Below are 27,324 nucleotides of genomic sequence, written 5' to 3' on the forward strand. Positions count from 1 at the left end.
GTCCCCCTGAACACAGGTGTTGCTTTTGAGTGGCCACAGAGGACATCCCTGGGACAGAAGAAGAAAGTTCTGGACAAAAAGTGTCTGGCCAGGTACCCGGATCATGGGGTGCCCCTCTGGATAAGGCTCTTTCCAGGTATAAGAAGTGTGAGGCTGGTGTGGATTTTCCTCCTCAAAGCCTCCCAAGCAAGAGCTCAGAAGAAAACATGTGTCTTGTCTTCTAGCTGATAGAGATCCCCAGTGGGTTTGTGACATAATGGTAATTTCCTAGTGAATTGTGTCTACTACAGATTACCCACCCACCCTGTCACTTAGACTTCTCAGTAGATGTTTGGCCTACAACTTGGTTAACAATCCCGCATCAGTGGACTGGTTTATGTAGTGTGGCTTTAGGAAAGGCTGGGGGAACCAAATTCTACGCCCACTGCAGAATATGGCCTTCTTCCGAATTGTTCCCAAATACCCAAATCCCTTTGGAATGTCTTTATCCCATGCATCTGCGTTCTAGTGGAGACACATTTTTAGCATTTCTTTGAGAAAATTACCTTTCTCTTCCTGCAACTGTACTCTATGAGGTCAGAGGGGTCTGGTTACGTTCTATTTAAACATCTGAGATTCATCACATATGGGCAGACTGGAGAAAAACATCATAAAGGGTCTAATAGATCCTGAATGGTAACGAAGCAGGGAACTCCACATCCAGGCAGCATGGATTATTGGAAGCAAACGAAGAACAAATGCAGACTCTATGCATCCAAGACTCTAACCCGAGACTTCTTTGTGCAAACATCATTATATATATGAATGTATACTGCTGCTTCCTATTTGAAGATGCTGCTGGATGGTGTCATTTCCTGTGCTTGTTGTCAGTAGGACTTAGCAGAGAATTGATGTCTTTGGCATCCACACATCCCAGCTCTTACATCTGAGTAATGGCTAAAATGAGGGAATTAACAGAATTAGAAGCAGCCTCGCCTAGTGGATAGACTCTGAGAGTCAGGACCTGGATTCTAATCTTGGGTCTGCCACTTGCATGCTGGGCGACCTTGGGTAAATAACTTCACTTCTCTGTGCCTCAGTTACCTCACCTTTAAAATGGTGATTAAGACTGTGAGCTGCATGTGGAACGTGGACTGCTTCCAATCTGATTAGCCTGTATCTGTCCCGATGCTTAGTACAGTGCCTGCCACATAGTAAGCGCTTAACAAATAGCATAAAAAAAATTAGGAGTCGCCTACTGACTCTGGGGTATTTTTGTGTACTCTTTGGAGAGGTACACAGTTGCTCTGCACCCTCACCTCACAAATCGGGGTCCTGGTGCATTTGAGGCATGAGGAGTGACAGCTCTCTGTGGGTAGCAGATGCGATTTGTTTGAGCTTCTGTTTGTACCTTCCCAAGCCCAGCACAATCTGCTCAGAAGGTGCCCAATAAATCCCATTACTACTTAGTTTCCCACTCCTACTTCCTACGACTGTAGGCAGTTGTGTGCTCAGAACTCTAGACTGTAAGCTCGTTGTGGGCAGGGAATGTGTCCATTTATTGTTGCATTGTACTCTCCGAAGCGCTTAATACAGTGCTCTGCACACAGTAAATGCTCAGTAAATATGATTGACTGACTAGATTGGTAAAGCCACTGGGGGACAGACTCATTTGAATGGGTGTGAACTGGATTCTTTCTCACTTCCCTTCGTGTTCCAGGGCACCCCGGAGCCCTCAAAATAATTTCTGGGGGCGGGCTAGAAGATGTCCCCAAGGAGGCCCACTATCTCACCACAGGGATCCTTCCCCACGAGTCTCATGTTATTGTAAACTTGAAAGCATTCCCAAAGAAACAGCGTCGGAATCAGGGGGATGGAAGGGGTAAAAAGGAAAACAATCTTCTCGATTCCGAACGATGCGATTTTAATAGCTCGTTTGGTCTGCCAGCTGGCCACGGGATTGGCTACTTGTAAAATCTTCTTGTGGTACGGTCCATGGAATTTTTGGAAATGTTTCTTTCAAGTCCCAGAAACTTAATTACTGCAAAGTTGGCAGGACTGCCTTGGGGTTCGTGAAACAAAACTGCTTAGTCATCTGCACAGATGAGGCTTTTTGAATGTGGAAAATTAGGAAATGGGAGTGTGGTCCAACACGGTTTTGGTCAGGTAAAGAAACCAGCAGGTACAGTTTGTGGAGAGCTCGACAGAAGCAACCAGCCTGTGGAAAGACTTGTTTATCAGAGGTTTTCATTAGCAGATGGATTTTATTCCTTGGGCGCAGGGTACAACTTCAGTTGCACTATAATCCCCTCTTTCTGAAGGTGATGGTCTAGCAAATAGCAGCCTGATTGTCCACTAGTCTTAAGTGAAAGTCCAGAGGTTGTGGGGGAAAAGGGGTTCTCACAGCTAGAGCATGCAAGTTGTTTGTGTGTTGGAGTTAATGGCTTTTTCATTCATTCATTCATTCGTATTTATTGAGCACTTACTGTGTGCAGAGCACTGTACTAAGCGCTTGGAAAGTACAATTCAGCAACTGAGAGACAATCCCTGCCCACAACGGGCTTACTGTCTAGAAAGCTTTTTGTTCTATGCAGGCCCTCAGATTTGACCCCCTACACCATTTGAAAATCGGGTAGAAACAAACTCAACAAGAAGGCTTTCATGGGTTATTTTAGGGGTGCTGGTTAGATCTTCAACTGAAATGACCATTTCTGGATGTTGGAAAAGAGGCCTCTGGTGTCCACTGGATGGGAATGATGATCATGTTCCATGCAGATTGTTCCTTGTCATCAGAACAACTCCAAGTGCTTTACAGATAGGCGTTATTAAAAATGGCCAGAGGCTGGGAAATGTACAGAAGGCGAAATGGGCGAGATATGGCTTGGCCTGAACGCCTCAGCTTTAATGACTGCTTGCCTTCCTCTGTGATATAAAGACTGTGCTGAAGGAATGATGGGCAGAGAAAATCCCAAAGGCACTAGGGTCAAGGAAAGCGAATCAGAGCCAGTCAACCCAACCTGGCTTCATGAGGATTGGCCAGCCACCTCCCACAATATTTTTTTTAATAGTATTCATTAAGTTCTTGCTATGTGCCAGACACTGGGCTAAGTGCTGGGGTAGATAGAAGCTAATCAGGTTGGACAAAGTCCATGTCCCCCATGGGACTCAGTCTTAATCCCTATTTTACAGATGAGCTAACTGAGACCAAGAGAAGTGAAGTGAGTTGCCCAAGGTCACACAGCAGATAAGTAGCAGAGCTGGGATTAGAACCCCAGTCCTTCTGACTCTCAGGCCAAGCTGCTTCTCGCCTACCCCTCTCTACTCCCTTTCCAGCCTCCCCCCACAACACCCTATAACTTGAGGAAACAGGAACCACTCTACCGCCCTCATATTCTTTGGGTTCATTAATAATGGATCCTCTTGTAATCCTTCTTCCCATTCTCCATCTCCCTGCTTTCATCCTCCTGCTCTAGTATATTGCACTGCACAGAGGAAGTGCTCAGTAAATGCAATTACTACTACTACTGCTTCCCCTCATGATTTTCCCTACAGCAGTGCTCACTGGAAAGCTATTTGTGTAAGTCGAACGTTTTTGGAAGAAAGGTTTTATGGTAAGTAAGAGTGGCAGAGACTTCCTCTAGTCCTGGAGGGGGCAGGTGGGAATGGGAGTGGGTGTGAATAGTGAATGCTGAACCTAAAAACGTTCTTACTTTGGTCCCCTGCCACCCAAATTCTGCAAGGGTGACTCAGTGGGCTCCCTTTCTGTAGGGCAGAGCCCTCGGAAAGACTCACCCATAAAGTTACCTCCCAAGAGAAGACAGTGATACAGAGTAATCGTGCCACGTTGCTTCCCCAAAGGAGGTACGAGTGGTGAGTTCACATCTCAAGGCCAATGCCACAGTCATCACTGATGGCTTTCAGTGATGCTATGCACTCAGTGAGTGTCCAGCACTTGTTCCAGTTCAGTGAGACTTGTGATAACCTCCGTGACCCTAGCTGAGGGAACTCAACCCCTGAATTGACCTCCCTCCCTGCCCCTGCTTGCATGACATTGCATTTCTCCTGCATTGGCCCCAGTGAATGGTCTCCTGTGTTGTCCTTCCATAACAATATTGGGCCTTTGTGTTTTGGGAACACTCTGAGGACCTGCGGACCCCAAGATGTGGCTACCTATGGTCTCAGGCCGGTCCAAGTGCTCCCACCCTGACTCTAATTAAAGAGCTGGCAACCATGCACACAGGCTGTTAGGATGGAATGCAGGGAGCCAGACCTAATGGGCTCGGTGGGCAGGACAGCAAGGGACAAGAGTCCTCAGAAAGTCCCCTTAAAGGATAATTTATTCTACTTGCTCCTTCAGTTCATCCCAAGACCACAGGCAGGGTTGACCCAGGCTCAAAGTCATGAATTTCCACCAGGGACCCCTCTGAGATGGTCCACGGATCCCATGTCATTCCTTCTGCCAAGGGTGAAGAGAATTTGGGGCCATTTTGCAGTGGGGGGAGGAAGAGAGATTGGGAATCTGGGAAAGAGGGCAGGAGAAGGCGAAGGGCCATTTAGCCAAAGCATGGTGACATGCCCTTCATTCCAAAGAAGGGGGAGTCCCCCAAGGAAACATAAAGAAAAATGTCTTATGTTTCCAATTACTGGACAGGGCTGGGAAGCCAAGACTGAAAAACAGGCAGCACTTATTTTCGGCTGATGGAAGCATTTAAATCAATCCTGAATGTTGGGACCAAAAGCTGCCCATGTTTGCTAATTGAGATGGGGGCTGGAGGTGGTCAGGGGAGGCACCAGAGGTTTAGATGGCTTCACTGCGGCCTCAGGCTCTACCCTGGTTGTTCTTCCTGTGCCGTCTTCCGCCACCCTTTCCCCTTCTTTCCTTTCAGGTCTGCAGGCCGAATGCTTTTAAATGCCATCTTAGCCCCTCCCTAGGCTTCTTTTCCCAGTGTCCCTTTCAGGAAGGGAGATTTTCCTTCCCAGACCAGCCTTGAGCCCCTCAGTGGAATCTTGGAGCTGATGGGTGAGAGTCTAGGGGAAGGAAAGGATAAACAGATCCCAGGGAGATAGATGAAGCCAGGAATTTGACAATGTTTCAGCCAATCGAGCCCTGAGAGCGACAGTTTCCGACTCGAGCCTGCATCAGGCTAGAAGTGGTGGAATGTTGCTGCCCAGCTGACTTAGCGGTGAGGGGACTGCCTCCAGAGAGATATTCAAGAGAACAAGCAGGGTGATTTGAGAGATTGCATAGGGCCAGAGAAAAGGCAGGCAAGTGGGACTGAATTGCTCATCCAGTAAAATAAACCTTAGAATCTGTGAATTGCTTTTCTCATCATTTTTCTCATTTTATCCTCACAGCATTTCTGTGAGCTAGAGGCAGGCAAGTGTTATTTTCCTCATTTTGCAGATCATCATCATCATCAATCGTATTTATTGAGCACTTACTATGTGCAGCGCACTGTACTAAGCGCTTAGGAAGTACAAATTGGCAACATATAGAGACAGTCCCTACCCAACAGTGGGCTCACAGTCTAAAAGGGGGAGACAGAGAACAAAACCAAACATACTAACAAAATAAAATAAATAGGATAGATATGTACAAGTAAAATAAATAAATAAATAAATAGAGTAATAAATATGTACAACCATACATACATATATACAGGTGCTGTGGGGAAGGGAAGGAGGTAAGACGGCGGGGATGGAGAGGGGGACAAGGGGGAGAGGAAGGAAGGGGCTCAGTCTGGGAAGGCCTCCTGGAGGAGGTGAGCTCTCAGCAGGGCCTTGAAGGGAGGAAGAGAGCTAGCTTGGCGGATGGGCAGAGGGAGGGCATTCCAGGCCCGGGGGATGACGTGGGCCGGGGATCGATGGCGGGACAGGCGAGAACGAGGTACGGTGAGGAGATTAGCGGCGGAGGAGCGGAGGGTGCGGGCTGGGCCGTAGAAGGAGAGAAGGGAGGTGAGGTAGGAGGGGGCGAGGTGATGGAGAGCCTTGAAGCCCAGGGTGAGGAGTTTCTGCCTGATGTGCAGATTGATTGGTAGCCATTGGAGGTTTTTGAGGAGGGGAGTAATATGCCCAGAGCGTTTCTGGACAAAGATAATCCGGGCAGCAGCATGAAGTATGGATTGGAGTGGAGAGAGACACGAGGATGGGAGATCAGAGAGAAGGCTAGTGCAGTAGTCCAGACGGGATAGGATGAGAGCTTGAATGAGAAGGGTAGCAGTTTGGATGGAGAGGAAAGGGCGGATCTTGGCAATGTTGCGGAGCTGAGACCAGCAGGTTTTGGTGACGGCTTGGATGTGAGGGGTGAGTGAGAGAGCGGAGTCGAGGATGACACCAAGGTTGCGGGCCTGTGAAACGGGAAGGATGGTAGTGCCGTCAACAGAGATGGGAAAGTCAGGGAGAGGGCAAGGTTTGGAAAGGAAGACAAGGAGTTCAGTCTTCGACATGTTGAGCTTTAGGTGGTGGGCAGATGAGGGTTCAGTACAATGCTAGGCACATTGAAAGCACTTAACAAATACTATCATTAGGCTTGTTATGGATGAGGCAAACTGGAGCCCAGAGAGATTTAGTGACTTTCCTGGGGTCACCCAGCTGGCCAATGGTAGATCCGGTACTGGAATCCCTAGGGTCTGTGCTTCTTGTTGCTTTTTCCCCATCATCTGCAGGACAATCGAGTGGAAGATGCATTGGTCTAGGAGTGGAGCAATCAGGAACCTAGTATTGGTCCCATCTTTGCCTACAGGGTCAAAGCAACGTGGTATAGTGGAAAGAACATGGGCCTGGGAGTTGGAGGACATGAGTTCTAATCCTGATCCCATAACTTGTCTGCTGAGTGATCTAGGGCAAGTAACTTCACATCTCTGTGCCTCAATCTCATCTGTAAAATGGGGATTAAAACTGTGAGCCCCATGTGGGACAGGGACTGTGTTCAACCCAATTAGTTTGCATCTACCCCCGCTCTTAGTACAGTACCTGTCACATAGTAAGGGCTTAACAAATACAAAAAAGGAAAAAGGCAAAGTTGATCTGTCCATTATTTTTGCATGGATGGTCCGTCAGAAGTCACTTAGCTCCTTGTGGAGAGCGACCTTACCTGCAGGCAAATCTGTGGGTAATAATAATGGGTATAATTAGTGGGTATTAATAATAATGATAATAAAGATATTTGTAAGCACTTACTATGTGTCCAGGACTGTTCTAAGCACTGAGGTCAATACAAGATAATCAAGTGTGACAAAGTCCCTGTCCCACTTGGGGCTCACAGTCTAAGTAGGAAAGAGAACAGGTATTGAATCCCCATTTGACAGATGAGGAAGCTGAGGCCCAGAGAAGTGAAGTGACTTGCCCAAGGTCACACAGCAGACTGGTGGTGGAGCTGTTAGAACCCAAGTCCCAGGGCCTGCTCCTCCGGAGGATGGGTGAGGTCCTGCCCAGCTCTGGGATCTCAGGCTTTCAAAGCCTTACTGAAGGCACATCTCCTCCAAGAGGCCTTCCCAGACTAAGCCCCACTTTCCCTCATCTCCCATTCCCTTCTGGGTCACCCTGAATGACTCCCTTTGTTCTTCCCTGCTCTTCCTGCACCACAGCACTTGGGTATATATTTATCATTTTATTTATTTATATTGATGTCTGCTTATTTGTAATGATGTCTGTCTCCCCACCGCCCCCCAAGACTGTGAGCTCATTGTGGGCAGGGATTGTCACTCTTTATTGCTGTACTGTACTTTCCCAAGCGCTTAGTACAGTGCTCTGCATATAGTAAGCACTTAATAAATACAATTGAATGGATGATTCTGGGGCTGAACCTTTACCCAGAGGCTGACCTGTGGCCAGCTTGGACACTGACTAGGTCTGAGCTGGGAGTCTTGAATTCAAGGGGAAGTCTGGCAAATGGGGCAAAATATTTAAATTATTCAGCAGTAAAAGACATGGAATCCTCTAGTCATGCCTTTTCCGATGGAGAAAACAGGCCCAGAGAGATTGGACCCTGATCAATTATGATAGTTCAGATGAAGGCTTAGTACAGTGCTCTGCACACAGTAAGCACTCAATAAATTTGATTGATTGAATGAATGAAGGCAGCAATGAAAATCCCACATGGTCAACTATACTATTACGACAGGTCCCTGTGGCTCAGAAACAAGAATAATGAGACATTCAGGGAGTTCTCGTTTATCCAGCCTGATACTCGACCTTATCTAGTTTGTGTGGCTTGGGACAGAGTCTTTATCTCCAGTGATTCTGTGATCTCTAGACCGTAAATTGGTTATGGGCAGGGAATACATCTGCTAATTCTGTTGTATTGTGGCTTTCCCAAGATTAGTACTGTGGTCTGCACATGGTAAATGCTCAATAAAGACCATTCATTGATCGATTCTATGTGTTTACTACAAGTGGCAACTTGGAGTGGATCCGAGGAGTAGAATCCAGTTGTAGTAGAGCATTTTCACCAGCTATGACCTTCACTTGCCAGTTACTAGCCAGAGAAGTGAAGGTTTTACAGTCAATCAAGCAATCTCTCAGTAATATTTATTGAGCGCTTATTGTGTGCAGGGCACTGTACTGAGCACTTGAGAGAGTACAAGGCCACTGAGTTGGTAGACGTGTTCCCTGCACATAATGAAGCAGTGTGGCCTATAGAAGCAGCTCTAATAACTATATTAGTATTATATTACTTATTATATATCATAATAATTAGTAAATCAATTAATAATTGTAATCAATGGTAATTATATAATAAGTATATAATAAATTAATTAATAAGTATATATTATTATTAGTTATTATAATTAGTTATAGCAGCACTATAGAAGCAGCACTAGTGTGGCTAGGAGAAGCAGCATGGCTCAGTGGAAAGAGCATGGGCTTTGGAGTCAGAGGTCATGGGTTCGAATCCCAACTCCACCCCTTGTCAGCTGTGTGACTTTGGGCAAGTCATTTAACTTCTCTGGGCCTCAGTTCCCTCATCTGTAAAATGGGGATGAAGACTGTGAGCCCCCCATGGGTCAACCTGATCATCTTGTAACCTCCCCAGTGCTAAGAACAGTGCTTTGCACATAGTAAGCGCTTAATAAATGCCATTAAAAATTATAATAATTATTATTATTGTGGTATTTTTAAGCATTTATTATGTGCCATGCTTTGAGGTAGCTACAAGATGACTGAAAAGCAGTGTGGCCTGAAGGAGAGCCCTTGAACCTGGGAGTCAGAAGATCAGAAGACCTGGGTTCTGATCCCAGCTCAGCCAGTTGCTTGCTGCATGACCCTTGCTGAGTCACATCTCTTTGCCTCAGTTTCCTCAACTGTAAAATGGGGATTGAATACCTGTTTTCCCTCCTACTTAGGCTGTGAACCCCATGTGGGACAGGGACAGTGTCCAACCTCATTGATTTGGATTTACCCCAGCGCTTAGAACAGTGCTTGACATTTAGTAAGCACTTAACAAGAACCATAGTGATAGTAATAACAAGTGTATGGCCTACTGCCATGCTGGGCATTCGGAACATTGGTTTTCGGCAGTCCAGGGAATTTACCTGTGTAGTGGATAACTTTATGGCTGAAGAATGACACATGATTTCTCTTGCTGTGGCGGAGGAAGCCACTGAGAGCAAACGTGGAAATTGGATATAGCAGGCATTCCACAGGTGACGTGCTGTGATGTAATATCATCTTCTGGAACATTTTTATGGAAATCAATGGAACCTAGTGTGCTTCCATGGAACCTCTAACTGCCCCCCTCCCCGACTTGTCCCAGATCTGTTGTTTTCCCTCCTGAGGTCCCTATGAATGTGGGCGCCGCTCCTCAGCCAGGGAACTTAATAATAATTCTGGTACTTGTTAAGTGCATTGGTCTAAGAGCTGAGGTAGTTATAAATTGCTCAGGTTGGACACGGTCCCTGTCCCACATGGGGCTGACACTCTTAATCTCCATTTTATGGATGAGGGAACTTAGACACAGGAAAGTGAAGTGACTTGCACAAGGTTACACAGACTTGGCAGAGCTGGGATTAGAACCCAGGCTCTTGGCAGGGGGAGCCGAGATGGAGGAAAGTGGGCCACTGAAGATACAAATATGCAAGATAAACATGTCCAGGGCTGTATCCCGTAACAAGGAAAAGACAGACCAGTTGCAAACCAACAAATAGGCACCTCCTGACAGGAGGATGCCCAGGAAGGGGGAAGGTTTTGGAAAGTGATCAGGCCTTTTTTTAATGGTATTTGTTAAGCTCTCACTACATGTCAAACGCTGTTGTAAGCACTGGGGTTAACTAGGTTGGACACAGTCTCTGTCCTGCGTGAGGCTTACAGTCCAGTAGGATGCAGAACAGGAGAACTGAGGCACAGAGAAGTTAAGTGATTTGCCCAAAGTCACACAGCAAGCAATTGGCAGAGCAGGGATTAGAATCCATGTCCTCTGTGTCCCGGGCCTGTGCTCTTTCATTAGGCCATGCTGCTTCAGAAGGGCTGAACTTCGAGGGATCATGCAGGACTGTTTCTCAGGAATGGAGGATAAATAGAAGAAATTCAGACCAGTCAACTCAGCTATTTAGTATCAGCACTGTGAAAAGTTTGGGTGGCGAAAATTGTTTTGTGCCATGCCAGTGTAGAAACAGTCACTGCTATTTTGCCCTTTAGCTTCGGGGGAAGAATCTGCTAATGTGGTATTGTTGATGCATTTCTCTTGGCTGATGGGGAGGTTTGAGCATTGAGGAGAAAAAACAAGCAATAACATGTCTTTCGTAGGGGCAGGGGGTCACCCTGAGGAATAGTGTGAAATAGTGGAAAGAGCCCAGGACCAGGAGTCAGCATACCTGGGTCCCAATCCCAGGTCTGCCTCTTGCCTGATGTGTGAAAAGCTTTGGACAAATCACTAAAACTCTCTGGACCTCCATTTCCTCCTCTGTAAAATGGGGGTGAAATCAATCCTATTTCTTGAGCATTTACTATGTGCAGAGAGTTTGGAGGAGAGTAGAGTGTAACAGAGTTGGCAGATATAATAATAATAATGATGGTATTTGTTAAGCACTTACTGTGTGCCAAGCACTGTTCTAAGCACTGGGATAGATACAAGGTGATCAGGTTGTCCCATGTGGGGGATCACAGTCTTAATCCCCATTTTACAGATGAGGTAACTGAGGCACAGAGAAGTTGAGTGACTTGCCCAAAGTCACACAGCTGACAAGTGATGGAGCCGGGATTAGAACTCACAACCTCTGACTCCCAAGCCTGGGCTCTTTCCACTAAGCCATGCTGCTACTCTAGTTATGTTCCCTGCCCACAGCGAGTTTACAATCTGGAGAGAAATACCTGTTCTTGTGGCTCAGTGGAGAAGAGCCCGGGCTTTGGAGTCAGAGGTCATGGGTTCAAACCCCGGCTCCGCCAATTGTCAACTGTGTGACTTTGGGCAAGTCACTTAACTTCTCTGTGCCTCAGTTACCTCATCTGTAAAATCGGGATTGAGACTGTGAGCCCCACGTGGGACAACCTGATCACCTTGTAACATCCCCAGCGCTTAGAACAGTGCTTTGCACATAGTAAGCGCTTAATAAATGCCATCATTATTATTATTCCACATTAGACTGTCAGCCCCATGTGGGACTGTAACCTATCTGGATGGAATTGTTTCTACCCCAGTGCTTAGCACAGGGCTTGGCCCATGGGAAAGAGCTTAACAGTTGCCACAGTTCTGATTATCAATCTGACAACCTAATCAGGGCAAAGATCAAAACCTCCCAACAGTGTATGTGTTTAAGCCTGTCATTGGGAAATCTAATGGCAGGGATGGAGGGGCGGGGTCTCCTACCCACTGGCACCCTGAACTGGCAGGCACCCTGATGGGCACAGGGAGAAGAAGCCGGGAAGGGCAAGGAACTGTGAAGTTGGCCGGCTTAGTCGGGCTGGGACAAAGAGATGCTGGTTCTGGTTTTCTTTTTAGTCAGAAAAGCCTTAAGGAGGACTATCATCTCCGAGTTGAAAAACACACACGCACACATGCAAATCCCTGGCAGTTTCCAGCTCCGACAGGGGCAGAAACAGCCGCTCCAAAAGAGAAAGCATTTGGAAGCCTAAAAAGCAACGCCAACCCTGTTCCAAGAAAAGAAACCACCCCGCAGACCCAAAGAAGCCCTAAACTCAAAAAAGAATCTCATCTGAAGCGAAGTGGCTTTGGAAATAAAGCCCCGTTTTGTCCCCCGTAAATGGCCAGGGAGCCGAGGGAGGGCTACGGTTTGCACGTCGCTCCTTCCCTCGGCTGGGAGAAAGGCTGGTCCCGTGTGTACAGGAAGGGCTGGAAAATATTTTTTTGCGAGCCGAGTGCAGCGTGTCGGGTAGGATTCCAGAGGAAGCAGAGGCCTCCTGAGCTGCACAGGAAGCAATCTTCGAGCAGGCCTTAAATACCAGATTCCAGGCCGAGTTTAGCTAACCACTGACAGCTCTGTAAACAAAGCAGGGACACAAAAGAAGCCAGCTTTCCCCCTTTCCGGGAGTCGGTGTGGGTTTGGGGGCTGTGGGGCTCTTCTGGAATTCTTGACTCCATGGCACACGGACCCAGGCCGAAAGAGCTTTGGTGGTGAAGAGCCCGGAAGGGACTCCGGGATTTCATGGACTAAATTCAGCGAGAAGAAGGTAGGAAAGGGTGTAACTGTGTGGATTGAAGATGGGGGAAAGAAACCGGCTCCTTGAGGTGGCTTCCTCACCTCTGGACCGCTTCTGGGTGGTATTTGAAAATTCGGCTTTATCGGCCAGGCTAGCGTTACCGTTGTCGCTGATACCTCCGGGCCCAGTGCTATTCTTTTACCTCTGTCAGGCACCGAACAGTGGAAAGTCCTGTATCAACATAAATGTGTGTATTTTTTCCTTTTTCCTTTCGGTCCCGTGGTTTTTGTCTACTCATATTTTCTTTCTCTTGTTTGGCGTTTTGTGTTTTTACCCATGCCCTTTTCTTTTCCTTCTGTTAAACTTTTTGTCACTTTTATCTGTGGAACAGCAACAGATGGGAAATGTATTCTGCAGCTTTTATGCCACTAATATTCCTCCTATACTACGCAGCTTTTAGTCCACTAATATTTCACTGGGGAAAAAAACAAATCTTCCTCTTTAATCCTGGCAAACGTTTTGCCCTTTGAGCCTGCTGCCTTGCTTCTTGAGGCTCGTCCGATCCACAGGCGCCAGTGGACTTGTTTCCTGCTGACAATTTGATGCGGGAAATAAATCCAGTTTCCGTGAGGGTTCAGTGACTTACGCTTACCTCCCGTCCCTGATCTGTCAAGTGTCAGTCACACCGTTGTTTAATAGAAAAGAAAAATGGTGGGGATGAAAGCAAGAAACTGCTGCGGTTTCCCAGTGCTGTCCCTTTTCCGGCGCCCATTTGACACTTCAAATCTTTTTCCTTCTAGATCGAGACCAAATCTAACCCCCCCTCCCAACCCTGAACACACGCCATGGATGATTTTGAGCGCCGCAGAGAGCTTAGGAGGCAAAAGCGGGAGGAAATGCGTCTTGAAGCAGAGAGGTAAGGATGAGGATTTATAAAACAGCACGGCAGTGTTTTTATTAGTGTGGATGAACGGGGTGGAGAATCAGCCCCCTCCCAATGAGCCAAACCTAGTTAATTGGAGCCTGGAGTTTGGCAGCATCTCCCAAAGGAGCCTCTTGAATCCAGGAGACGAGGGGATTGAGCAGGTGAAGGACTCGGGATGCGGGGAGCCACCAAAGAGGAGGAGAGGAAGTGAGTTTCCTCCAAGCCTCTCATGTTGGCACTCTTCTGATAGAAGCAACTTGAGCTTCAATCATGGAGGGGCAAGGAAAATGTTCTGACTGAATGGTGGGTCACAGGCCAACCCTCTGTGAAACACAGCAAGGGCATTGGAGAAGCGGCACGGCTTAGTGGGAAAGAGCCCAAGGTTGGGAGTCAGAGGTTGTGGATTCTAACCCCGGCTCTGCCACTTGTTAGCTGTGTGACTTTGGGCAAGTCACTTAACTTCTCTGTACCTCAGTTCCCTCATCTGTAAAATGGGAATTAAGACTGTGAGCCCCACTTGGGACAGTCTGATTACCTTGCATCTACTCCAGCACTTAGAATAGTGCTTGGCACATAGTAAGTGCTTAACAAATTACCATCATTATTATTATTTTCCAACTAGATTGTGAACAATAATGTTTTTTATCTAAATGCCATGCTGGCTATTTATTGTCATTTAGAAAAGCATGTTAATGCAGGAATCCTTAAAGCTTAAGGGTGAGCAGGCAATACAATGTATTGATGTGAAGATGGCAGTTTTAGGTTGAAAGCCATATTCCTCAGGCAATCAGTCAACCAATTGATGGTATTTACTGAGCATTTACTCTGTGCGGAGCATTGGATGAAGCCCTTGGAGAGTATATCAGAGTTGGTAGGCCTGTTCTCTGCCCACAAGGAGCTTACAGTCCAGAGGGAGGGACAGACATTAAAATAGAATAGGTAGGCCTGGGTAGTAAGTAATTCGAAGGTAGAGTTGAGGAAGCAGTTTATCTGAGCTGTCACACTGGACAGATACGTAGGCTTGTTTTCAAAAAAGTGAATGGAAGTCAGGATCCTGTGGAAATCTGTTTTGGCCCAAATCGGACACCGAAAACATAACTTAGGTCTGGAGGAGTGGTTAGGCTGTCATTGTGAAAGCAAATGGAATGCTTTTTTGGGTTTTTGTTTTTATTTTTTATTTTAAATTGAGTAAATCCTCCCAGTGGTCTCCACAGTTAAATGAAGGAGAAGAATTTCTGCCGTCATTTTGCAGGTAAGGAAATGGAAGCAGAGACCAACCTGCCTAGAGTTATCCAACAAGTTCAAATTCAGAAGTCAAATCCCCTGACTCCCCTCCGTGGGATAAGGGTCTGAGCAGGGAAATGGGAATGACAAATTCCTGGAACCAGAGATGAAGGAGGCTGTTAGAGCATGTATAAGAAACGGAGGCTCTGTCATCCTCCATGTTGATTGAACGTCGTAGTTACATGTTGTCTGGCAGTTGTGGGGACACACTCAAAGCTTTTGCTTATCATTGTTAAGGGCTTCTCAAAAACTTGATATTTTTTAGTGTCTTCTATGTATCACCAGTGGTGAGATTGGTGAGCATTGTTCACTGTAGCTTCTAGACTGTGAGCCTGTTGTTGGGTAGGGACCGTCTCTATATGTTGCCAACTTGTACTTCCCAAGCGCTTAGTATGGTGCTCTGCACACAGTAAGCACTCAATAAATACGATTGAATGAATGAATGAATGAAAGGTCATGGGTTCTACTCCTGGCTCCACCACTTGTCAGCTGTGTGACTTTGGGCAAGTCACTTAACTTCTCTGTGCCTGTTACCTCATCTGTAAAATGAGGCTTAAGACTGTAAGCCCCATGTGGGTCAACCTGATTACTCTGTATCTACCCCAGCGCTTAGAACAGTGTTTGGCACATAGTAAGCACTTAACAAATACCCTTATTATTATTACTCCCCATTCTTCACAAGGTAATTGAGGCACAGAGAAATGAAGTGACTTGCCCAGGGTCACACAGCAGACATCCACAAGGTAATGCTGCTTCTCCCTTCAGTTTTCTGGACCCCAAAGCCCTGGGCATGTGTGGCCTACCCCCTGTGCTGCGGCCTGAGACCAAGGAAGTCTCTCCTCCTCTTTCCTCTCTGGTTTGATAAGCACAAGACCTTTGGGTGAGTCACCCTCTCCACTGTCAACCTAATTCTCAGGGATCTCAGATTGACCCCTGTAGGGTGACCTGACTTTATCTCTGACAGTCCACTCTTCAGCGGTCCGTGCCATGTTTGGTAGGGATATAAGTATTGGATGCCTTTGCATCCTGCATTTTTATTTTAAGCTCCAGCATCCCTCCACTTCTGCTCCTAACTCTAAATTCCACAGTTTGGGAGTGAGGTGGCTCAGTAAATAGTACTGGTCAGGTGGGAGGTGGAAATGATTGGCTGGTGTGCAAAATTGGGGTGGTGGTTAGGGGGTCCACCCCACAGAGACACACTGTAGGTTGTGGGGGGTTTCTGTAAGAGGTTCCTAGGTGGCATTACTGCATTGTGTGTAATCTCCACAGCACCCTTACCACACCTCTGTTCAGGGTCAATAAAGGCACACCCGGATTGAAGAGGGCCATCAGAGACCACCTTCAATGCCCCCCTGCGGGCATGCTCATCCCTCATTCCACTCATGCCAGGAGCAGAGAGGATGAAGGAGTCGGTGCCTCCAAAGCTGCGTGGTCAAGGGTGATGGGTCAGTCCCAGCAGCCTGGCATAGCGGAACCAGGGGCGGGCACTGGTGGAGGCGGCTTCTCGGGCTTTAGGGTCACTCAAAACTTCCAGTGCTACTGTCACCACCATTCTAGATCTAAACAGCCTTAGGTTCTCCCCAGCCCAGCTGTTTCTCTGCTTGGGTAGCACCATGATGGTGGGTGGGAGGGGAGGGTGTAGAAGTCTCAGAAGCAGGAGAATGGCTTGGCCAGCAGTGAACTGCCCTGGAACCCTTTGCATATCTGCCTTTTCTTCTATTAGCAAATGATTTTAAGGGTCTGCCTCCCCCTCTAGATTGTAAGCTCCTTGAGGGCAGGGATCATATCTATTAAATCTGTTGTACTCTCCCAAGTGCTTAGTACAGTGATCTCAGTAGAGTATTGATGGATTGATTGGTTGGGAGCACCATATCTGAGGGAAATGAGCAGCTTTTTCAGAGCCTCTCCGTAGAAGACATGGGCCTTCCTGCCTTTTTCCCACAGTGCCCCAGAAGACTGGTCCGACAACTATTTCTGGAGGCTGCTGCCTTTCTTAGTTGGTCTCAAGTTGGACTCTGGACTATTGCAGTCCACCTCTGGGAAACTATTCAATCATCAAACCAGGGATCTAACTGTCATCTGAGACTAAAACGTTTAGCGCTAGACTCCAGGACACCTCCATTTTAGGAGTGACAACCCAGACCAGCCAAGCAAATAATTCCCAGCCTCTCATTTTCACCCAAATAAGGTACAGAACGGCAAACCATCTTGGAGTATTGGGTAGCATAGATGCTGACCAGAAGGCCTTCATTTCCACCAAGGACCCAGGGAGAGGAAATGGGATTTAGTTGCAACAAGAGGTGATTTAGGTGAGACCCATTGACCCCAATTTCTGGTCTCTGGGACGTCACATTGGGCCACAGAAGGGGATGGTGGGATTACCTTTCTTGGAGTTCTTGTCCAAAAGAATAGACCTTCTTCGATCTGGCCCAGGGGAAGGGCGGTTGTTTCTGGAAGAGGAGAAAGAAAGCGGAATTGCCTCAAGGGGACTTCTCCTATCCTAGGATGAGAAATCTCAGCTAACTTCAGCTCTGAGGGAACCCAGGTGAGAAGCTTTGTTTAACCATGGAAGCGATCGATTTGTTGATATCATTTATCCTGACCACGAGATGCCCAGTGGGAATCCCCAGCACAGGGTATTGGCTGGGTTGGCATCCTCTCTGGTGGTCAGTTTTCAGGTGAGGATCAGAACGGCCTCTTGGGAGGGGACGGCACAGGTCCCACGGAACTAGCCAGTCAGTGGCAGCTGGCTGGAAAAATGATATTCTTCAGATAAAACCAAATCGCTGGGATCTCTTGGCAAATGGATGGAGTTCTTGGACTCCACATGCAAAGAATGTGCGATATTAAAAATTCTTCTGTTGAAAGATTCCAGCACCTTCCCAGCCCATTTTTAAAGAGGAGCCAGGCAATGGGAGACATTAAAGTCTCCACCGTTGGCAGAACCCTGAACTGAACACAGAAGGGAGTTGAGGCGAAAAACAGGACATGGTCCGTGTCCTCCAGAAGCTTCCATTCTAATGGGGGAGACTGGCAAACACCAATAACAGCTCTCAAAATCTACAAGCAAATTATACAATCTTAAAATCCCAAATGCCTCTATTTTTCAGTGGTAGTTTAAACTGCCCCGGTTGTAATAATAATGATGGCATTTGTTAAGCGCTTACTATGTGCAAAGCACTGTTCTAAGAGCTGGGGAGGATACAAGGTGATCAGGTTGTCCCACGTGGGGCTCACAGTCTTCATCCCCATTTTACAGATGAGGTAGCTGAGGCCCAGAGAAAGTAAGTGACTTGCCAAAAGTCACAGAGCTGACAAGTAGCAGAGCCGGAATTTGAACCCATGGCCTCTGACTCCCAAGCCCGTGCTCTTTCCACTGGGCCACGCTGCTTCTCTGTAGAGTGACTGGAGGATGTAGAGGCAAGGAGGAGAATTTGGGAAGGTTTAGGCTGGAATGAGCATGAATATGGTTCGGTGCAGGGCATAGGGGTAGGCATCCCAAGCAGATACAGTCAATATAAATAGACTTCAAGCCCCATGTGAGACAGGGACTATGTCCCCTCCTGCTTACTTGGTGTCTATCCCAGCACTTAGTACAGTGCCTGGCACATGGTAAGTGCTTAACATACCACATTTATTGTTATTATTATAACTATCCTCCCTCCCTCTTAGACTGAGACACCCATGTGGGACAAGGACTCTATCAGGCATGATTACCTTGTATCTACTCCAGCACTTAATACAACAGGGCTTGGCACATAGTAAGCACTGTGAGCCTCAGGTGGGACAACCTGATCACTTTGTATCCCCCCCAGCGCTTAGAACAGTGCTTGGCACATAGTAAGCGCTTAACATGCCATTATTATGATTATTATTATTATTATTAAGTACCACAGTTACTATTACGAATCATTGTTATGAATAGTTATTGATAATTAGCGATTGTTGCTAAGTGAGTTTCATTCATTCAGTCGTATTTATTGAGCGCTTACTGTGTGCAGAGCACTGTACTAAGCACTTGACTTGTCCAGGATCTCCCCACTGCAGGCCAGCGGCAGAGCTGGAATTAGAAATGGGGCATCCTGAATCCTTGTAAACATGGACACCACAGTCCCCACAGCTGGAAAAGCCACAGAAAGCGGCAGCTGGAGCCACAACAGAGGAAGGCAGGATGATGGAGAAGCAGCATGGCCTAGTGGAAAGAGCACGGGCCTGGGAAGTCAGGAGTCCTGGGTTCTAATCCCGGCTCTGCCAATTGCCTTTTGTGTGACTTTGGTGAGTCACTTCACTTCTCCGTGCCTGTGTCTTCAACTGTAAAATGGGGATTAAATACCTGTTTTCCCTCTTACTTAGATTGTAAACCCCATGTGGGACAGGGACTGTGTCCGACCTAATTAATGGTACCTACCCCAGCGCTTAGAACAGTGATTGGCCCATCGTAATGCTTAACAAATACCATAAAAATCCCCTGTCCCACATGGGGCTCACAGTCTAAGGGGGTGGGAGGCCAGGTATTTTACCCTCATTTTTCAAATGAGGACACCGAGGCACAAAGTAGTGAAGTGATTTACCTAATAGCAGGGAAGTGGCTGATCTGAGATTAGAACCCGGGTTTCCTGACAACCTGGACTCTAACTACAAGGCCACACTGTGCGTCGTGAAACCCAGCAGCCGCTGCGCTTTGCCTTGTCCGAGCTGGAAAGAAAATCCGTGTTTACGTGAAATGAGGTCCAGGATCGGGTGAAAATCGGTTTCTGTTTGCCCAGAAGGCTCCAGAGCTTTGATGAGTCTTTCCAAGTAACCTGGAGCGAGATTTATATCCATAAGGAAAGCTGAGCCGCGGCATATTTTGCCTGGTCTTGGGTCAGCTTTCATAACAAACATTTCTCACTCCTCGAGACACGCACTCGTTCCCTTCCCAGAGCAAGCTCTCCACACCCATCGTGAGCGGCCCCCTCCCAAGCCGAAGAAAGACCCCCATTGTCGGGCTGTTGTTATCAGATTCAGAGTCTTGTAGACATAAATAAATAGAAGGAAATACTGTAGCTGTTGTCATCTTTCATACGTTTTATGGTCCTCTGAAACTTCTTGATGATTGGAAATTTGAAATGAAACCCCCGATTCCCTTGGAATAGCAGGCAGATTTGAAAGAAAACATCCTCTGGGCATGTATGGGGTCCATTCCCAGAGCTTCACGGTGAAAATTTATCTTTTCCATGTTTTAAAAGCACTGTAGCACACTTGAGTTTTGGTTCAATCAGGCTTTCATTCCAAACTGCTATTGCCACAAGCCTTAACGTGATTTTCAAAAGAAATCATTTCTAGCGTAGAAATTGTCTCCTATGATTGCTGCTTAAAAATTACAATTTTTTTTCTTTCCTCTCAGGATACTACCTGAAATTTCCTCGTAGGTGAATCAGAAACAGCTGAGCATAAGTCTTGTGGGTTTGGGAATTGATGTATAAGTAACAGGGTGGAAGGTACCTGCTTTGTAGATGTTCATATTTTTCAGAACCTGAGGGGTGCCCGTTCTTCTGGAATGGTCTGGAGGCAGGGAAATGGATTAGGTGTCCTCAGAAATCCTTTCTAGCACAGAGATGTGGAATATGTTTGACTTCATTCGTTGATAGGGAGTGCGCACACACACAGCCTGGGAGTCTGGTCATGGGTTCTAATCCCAGCTCCGCTACTTGTCTGCTATGTGACCTTGGGCAAGTCACTTCCCTTCTCTATGCCTCAGTTACCTCACCTGTAAAATGGGGATTGAGACTGTGAGCCCCATGTGGAACAGGGACAGTGTCCAACCTGATAAACTTGTATCTACCACCGCACTTAATACAGGCCTGGTACATAATAAGCACTTAACAAATTCCCCCATCCCTTTTTCTCTCCATCTGACTTTCCACCTTGTCAGACACCATTCAGAGCTTCTCGGAAGGATTTGACCCATATATTGTTGAAGCTTAGAAAAACCTTTCTAGTTCTGATATAAGCCCAGTACAGATTTGAAGATCCCACCCTGGTAGGAAACTCCAAAAATGAGCTCCAAATTGCCTCATTATGTTTACCCTACTCACTTCAGCTTCACTAAGCAGGGGTGAGATGTGAGTAGCTCTAAGTCCAGATTGAAATCACAGTCGGTTCATTTCCTCCCTGGGCTGAAAAGCAAGCTGTACATTATTTTGCCCATTTCCCACTTACTGGATTTCATTCACAGGATGAGAAATGTGATTAACGTCTTTGAGGAGGCTTGGATCCGAATCAGACGTACAAGTCAAGGATTTGGAAATCAAATGCTGCAGATTCCCACTCTGCTTGCAACTTTGGCAGCTGTTAGTAATGAGTCTGGTTCCCACCCCTGCGTAGGGAGAGAGCAGGCTATTCCAAGTCCCCAAATAGGGATAACTGCACAGAAAGGAGAGAAAATGTGTTTCCCCACTCCTGCACACAACACAAGGAAATTTCATCACGCACTTGGTAATAATTATATACTAACGTATATTATAATTAGTGTTGTGGTATTTAAGTGCTTACTATGTGCCAAGAACTGTATTAAGAGCTGGGGTAGATTACAATTCAATCAGGTCAGACACACGCCCCTGGTTCATATAGAGCTTGGGGAAGCAGCGTGGCTCAGTGGAAAGAGCCTGGGCTTTGGAGTCAGAGTTCATGGGTTCGAATCCCGGCTCTTCCAATTGTCAGCTGTGTGACTTTGGGCAAGTCGCTTAACTTCTCTGTGCCTCAGTTACCTCGTCTGTAAAATGGGGATTAAGATTGTGAGCACCCCCGTGGGACAACCTGATCACCTTATAACCTCCCCAGCACTTAGAACAGTGCTTTGTACATAGTAAGGACTTAATAAATGCCATCATTATTATTATTATAGAGCTCACAGTCTATGTAGGAGCGGAACAGGTATTCAATCCCCATTTTACAGAAGAGGAAACTGAAGCTCAGAAAAGTTAAGTGCCTTCCCTAAGATCACCCAGCAGGGAAGTGTCGCAGAGCCAGGAGTGGAACCTGGGTCTCCTGACATCCAGACCTGGGCTCTTTCCACTAGGCCATCCTGCCGCTCAGGCCTGTGCACCCGAGAGCAAAATGAGGGTAGTTGTGTGTCCAGTTTTTTCCTGGACAGTCTGGTCATCAGCTTGTCAGTCCCCTGTCTGGTACTGCTATGGTGCCAGGAACCTTTATGACCAGTATTTTGTGGGCAGGGAATCTGTTTATTGTTATATTGTAATCTTCCAAGGGCTTATTACAGCGCTCTGCACGCAGTAAGCGATCAGTAAATACAATGGAAAAAATCCGATTGAATTTTAAACCACCAGCCTTCCTCTGTTGTGGCCCCAGCTGCCGCCTTCTGTGGCTTTGCCAGCAGTGGGGACTGTGGTGTCCGTGCTTACAAGGATTCAGGATGCCCCATTTCTAATTCCAGCTCTGCCGCTGGCCTGCAGTGGGGAGATCCTGGGCAAGTCAAGCGCTTAGTACAGTGCTCTGCATACAGTAAGCACTCAATAAATATGACTGAATGAATGAAACTCACTTAGCAACAATCGCTAATTATCAGTAACTATTTATAACAATGATTTGTAATAATAATTGTGGTACTTGGTAAGTACTTACTGTGTGCCAAACTCTGTATTAAGTGCTGGAGTAGATACAAGGTAATCATGCCTGATTGAGTCCTTGTCCCATGTGGGTGTCTCAGTCTAAGAAGGAGGGAGGATAGTTATAATAATAACAATAATTGTGGTATTTGTTAAGCACTTACCATGTGCCAGGCACTGTACTAAGTGCTGGGGTAGACACAAAGTAAGCAGGTGGGATACAGTCCCTGTCCCATATAGTGCTCACAGCGTGGTTCAATGGAAAGAGCCCGGGCTTTGGAGTCAGAGGTCATGGGTTCAAATCCTGGCTCCGCCACTTGTCAGCTGTGTGACTTTGGGCAAGTCACTTAACTTCTCTGTTCCTCAGTTCCTTCATCTGTAAAATGGGGATTAAGACTGTGAGCACCCCATGGGACAACCTGATCACCTTGTAACCTCCCCAGCGCTTAGAACAGTGCTTTGCACATAGTAAGCGCTTAATAAATGCCATTATCATTATTATTATCATTAATCCCCATTTTACAGATGAAGTCACTGAGGCACAGAGAAGTTAAGTGACTTGCCCAAGGTCCCACAACCTCTCTGAGCCTCCGGTTTCCACATCTGTAAAATGGGGGAGGAAATAGATTGCAAGTCCCGTGAGGGGTGGGGACTGTGTCTCATCTCATGACCTTCAATCTACCCCAGTGCCTGGCACGTAGTGAGCATTTAATACATGCCATAATCATGATCAGACTTTTAAAGATCCTTGCAACCCTTTCTCATTCAAGCCATGATTTGGGGAGGGTGGAGGGATTGGAGAGAGAGCAAAAAGGTTTATCCCACCCACTCACCAGCCCCTGCTGTTAGCAAGAACATGCTGCTGAGAATCAGGGAGTGAGCTCACTGTGGGCAGGAGTGTGTCTGTTTGTCATTATGTTTTGTTTTGTTGTCTGTCTCCTCCTTCTAGATGTGAGCCCGTTGTTGGGTAGGGACTGTCTCTATATGTTGCCGATTTGTACTTCCCAAATGCTTAGTCCAGTGCTCTGCACACAGTAAGCGCTCAATAAATATGATTGAATGAATGAATGAATGAATAAGGGCCTGGGTTCGAATTCAGACTCTGCTGCTTGTCTGTCTGTCTTCTAGACTGTGAGCCCACTGTTGGGTAGGGACTGTCTCTATATGTTGCCAATTTGTGCTTCCCAAGCGCTTAGTACAGTGCTCTGCACACAGTAAGCTCTCAATAAATACGATTGATGATGATGATGATGATGATGAATGAATATTATACTCTTCCAAGAGCTTAGTACGATGCTTTGCACAAAGCAAGCGCTCAATAAACACGATTGATCGAATGAATGAATAGGAGGGGAGAAGTCAGAGAGAACCTGTTTCTGGCATTCTGCAGGGCCTGCCCTCAGCCCCCCTCCAATAATTAATAATAATGATGATATTTGATAATCACTTACTATGTGCCAAGCACTGTTCTAAGTGCCGGGGTAGATACAAGGTAATCAGGTTGTCCCACGCAGGGGGCTCAGTCTTAATCCCCATTTTACAGATGACGTTACTGAGGCATAGACAAGTTAAGTGACTTGCCCAAGGTCACACAGCAGACAAGTGGCAGAGCCGGGATTAGAACCCATGACCACTGACTCTCAGGGCCATGGTATTTCCACTGGGCCATGCTGCTTCTAATGCGAGGGGGTACACAGGCAACCCTGAGTGCGGTCAGCACACCCGAATGGGCCTGCGCTAGACAGGGAACGAGGTTCCCTGGGGTCTTGTGGTAGCCCTCCCCACAGGTCCCAGGTTCGCAGGCTCCTACTCGCTCCCCCGCCACGGCCTTTCCCTCCAGTGTTCCCCACACCCCCGCAGCGGGTGGGATCGCGGCCAATTCCCAGTTTCCCAGGCAGAGGCATAAAGAAGACGGCTTCTCCCGACAAGCCACTGGAATCGGCCTTCTTCCCCCAGGATAAACAGGATGAAAATGAAGGACAAGAGGCCGGGGGACCTCTTGTGGGGAAGGCTGCCTGGGCATTTTGGAGTTTGACATTTGAGGTTTTAGAGCGCTCCAAAACGTGCGGGGTCGACGGTAAATTTGGGCACCGGCAACCAGGGCGCGATTTTAAACCTCTTCGCAGGCAACTGGAACTGCCCACGGGTCTCGGAAATTTCTAGGGGCCTGTTTCTTTGGGTCCCTGGGATTGAGGGTATTCCAAAGATTCTCTTACTATTACTTAAGCGTCTTAATAAGGCAGCAGGATCGCCGGAAAGGGCTGGACGCTTGCCTTTTCTAAACAGTCAGTATACATGGCTTCCTTTTATGGTCAGTCTTGTGCAGTTGGTATTCCACTGAAGGTCAGAAACACAGATAAGCATATTAGGCTCCCAGACCCTCCCTGCAGTGAGGCATCCCTTAGTATGTACAAGGGGGCTGCATTAGGGGTTTAGGTTTGATTATGCTTCTTCCTAATCTGAGCACCATGTTAGGAGCTGATGATTATTCAACTAAAATATATGGTCCCTCCTTCAAGGGGCTTACCATCTGGTAGACAAGACAGCTCTCCCACTGGTATTGGGAAGGAGGTGGGTGTCTATTTTCTCTCCCCCACCAACTCTCTCCCGTGCTGCTGCTGCCCAGCATGGGTAAGTTTTGACATGTAGCAGATTGCCGTCCACTGGTTAGCCACTGCCCAAGCTAGGAATAATAATAATAATAATAATAATGGCATTTATTAAGTGTTTACTACATGCAAAGCACTGTTCTAAGCACTGGGGAGGTTATAAGGTGATCAGATTGTCCCACGGGGGGCTCATAGTCTTAATCCCCATTTTACAGATGAGGTAACTGAGGCACAGAAAAGTTAAGTGACTTGCCCAAAGTCACACAGCTGACAATTGGCAGAGCCTGGATTTGAACCCATGACCAGGAATGGAATGAATATGCCTCTGCTTGACTCTCCCTCCCATAGTCGAGACTGGTAGAGTACTGGAAACTCTTCAGGTGTGACTGAATGGAGATGCAAATCTTACCATGAGGTAAAATAAAAGGAAGAGAAGCAATGGGGTCTAATGGAAATAGCAAGGATGTGGGAGCCAGAAGATCTAGCTTCTAATCCTGGTTCTGCCACTCACCTGCTGGGTGACCCTGGGCTAATCACTTCACTTCTCTGGGCCTCAGTTTCCACATCTGTAATAGGAAGATTCAGTGCCAGTTTTCCCACCCTTTTAAACTGTGAGCCCTACGTGGGATAGGGATTGAGTCTGTTCTGATTATCTTGTATCTAATCCAGACCTTAGTACAGTGTTTGGCACATAATAAGCACTTAGACTGCAATTTATTGTGTTTTTTGGAGGCCAATTGCCTGCTTTGCCTTACTTCAGTTGCCAGACCTTCCTTAGGGCACACCTGATTTCTTTTAGGTCTTGGTCATGTGGTCTCCTGCAAGTCTTTTTTGGCAGCCCATTTTTGGCCCCAGAGTAGCTTATTGGGTCTACTTCCTGAAAAAGTCAAGTGGAAATTTCAATTAGCGATAAGGAAAGCAGCCTCTGAAAGACCTGGGTTCTAATCTGCCACTTACGTCTTGTGTGACCTTAAGCAAGTCACTTAACCTCACTGCGCCTCAGTTCCCTCAACTGCAAAATGGGGATTCAATGCCTGTGCTTCCTCCTACTTAGAATGTGAGGCCTATGGGGGACCTGATTATCTTGCATCCACCCAATTCTTTGTACAGTGCTTGGCACATAAACAATATTACAGTTATTATGAAAGTAAGCCGATTTTGCAGTCCCCCCTTGAGGCCAGAAATACACGTGGTGAGAGGAGATGGAGTCCTTTTTCTGAAGATCAGGCTGACATCCTTAAAAATTGACCTTTGTTAACTGGTCCCCCCCAGCCAGGAAGGGGCAGGGGCAGGAGGGGTAGGTTTACTGAATAATAATAGTAATAGCATTTGTTAAGCACTTTACAAAGCGATGTGGTAGATACAAGATAATCAGGTTGGATAAAGTCCCTGTCACAGTCTAAGTAGGAGGGAGGATAAGTATTGAGTCCCTATTTTACAATTGAAGAAACTGAGGCCCAGAGATGTAGTCCTTTTCCCATGGTCACCCAACAGGCAAAGGCAGGATTAGAATCCAGGTCTTCTGATTCCCAGACATATGCTCTTGCCACTAAACCACGGTGCTCCTCACTACAAATGGTGACTACATCTTCATCGATGGAATTGATTGATGGCTTATTGTGTGCAGAGCACTTTACTAAGCATTTGGGAGAGTACAGTATAACAGAATTGGTACACAGTGAGCTTACAGTCTAGAGGGGGAGACAGACAACCGTATCAATAAACAATTTATAGTGTATAATTTACAGCTATGTAAAGAAATATATGTGGGTTAAAATGTCTGTGAAGAGGCACCCAGTGCCATGCATTTGGGGAAGTAGATGCCCCAGAAGTAGGGTCAGTGTGGGGGAAAAGAGAGCAGTTTGAGCTTTATTCAGTAATCCTTAGAACATCATAGGAAGTGCCTGGGAGGGTGCCATTAAAGGAAATGGTACAGTCCCTGCCCATGAGGAGCTTATAGGCTAATAAATCGCCTCCTTCCTTCTGCTGTAGCTCAAGGGCAGCCACACACTATAGCGTCAAAGCTGGAGTGGAAAATGGTAGTTACGTGACTGTAACTACTGTATCTGGTTCTAATCTCAGCTCTGGCACTTGCTGCTTTGTGACCTTGGACAAGTCACTTCCCTTCCCTGGGCTTCAGTTTGCTCATCTGTAAAATGTGAACAAGATCCTTGTGCCCCCTCCCCCACGTGGGAAAGGGACTGTGAAACTATGATGAAACTAGAGGAGCAGCGTGGCTCAGTGGAAAGAGCACAGGCTTTGGAGACAGAGGTCATGGGTTCAAATCCCAGCTCCACCACTTGTCAGCTTTGCGACTTTGAGTAAG

The 27,324-nt window shown here is 46.8% G+C and overlaps 1 protein-coding gene across 2 annotated transcripts in view; it reads left to right on the forward strand.

The window, feature by feature from the left end:
- Nucleotides 1-27,324, forward strand: part of CALD1 (caldesmon 1) — a 196,977-nt gene that overhangs the window by 80,977 nt on the left and 88,676 nt on the right. The window contains exons 1-2 of one of the 2 annotated variants that reach the window (XM_038753281.1): nt 12,240-12,603; nt 13,374-13,489. In XM_038753281.1, the coding sequence (XP_038609209.1) occupies nt 13,419-13,489 (71 nt within the window). In that variant the 5' untranslated portion in view covers nt 12,240-12,603; nt 13,374-13,418. Of the gene's footprint in view, nt 1-12,239; nt 12,604-13,373; nt 13,490-27,324 lie in introns of those variants that run through there. The other variant, XM_038753282.1, reaches the window with a different exon arrangement.

The sequence above is a fragment of the Tachyglossus aculeatus genome, chromosome 10 (genome assembly GCF_015852505.1).
Source record: "Tachyglossus aculeatus isolate mTacAcu1 chromosome 10, mTacAcu1.pri, whole genome shotgun sequence".
Taxonomy (NCBI): domain Eukaryota; kingdom Metazoa; phylum Chordata; class Mammalia; order Monotremata; family Tachyglossidae; genus Tachyglossus; species Tachyglossus aculeatus.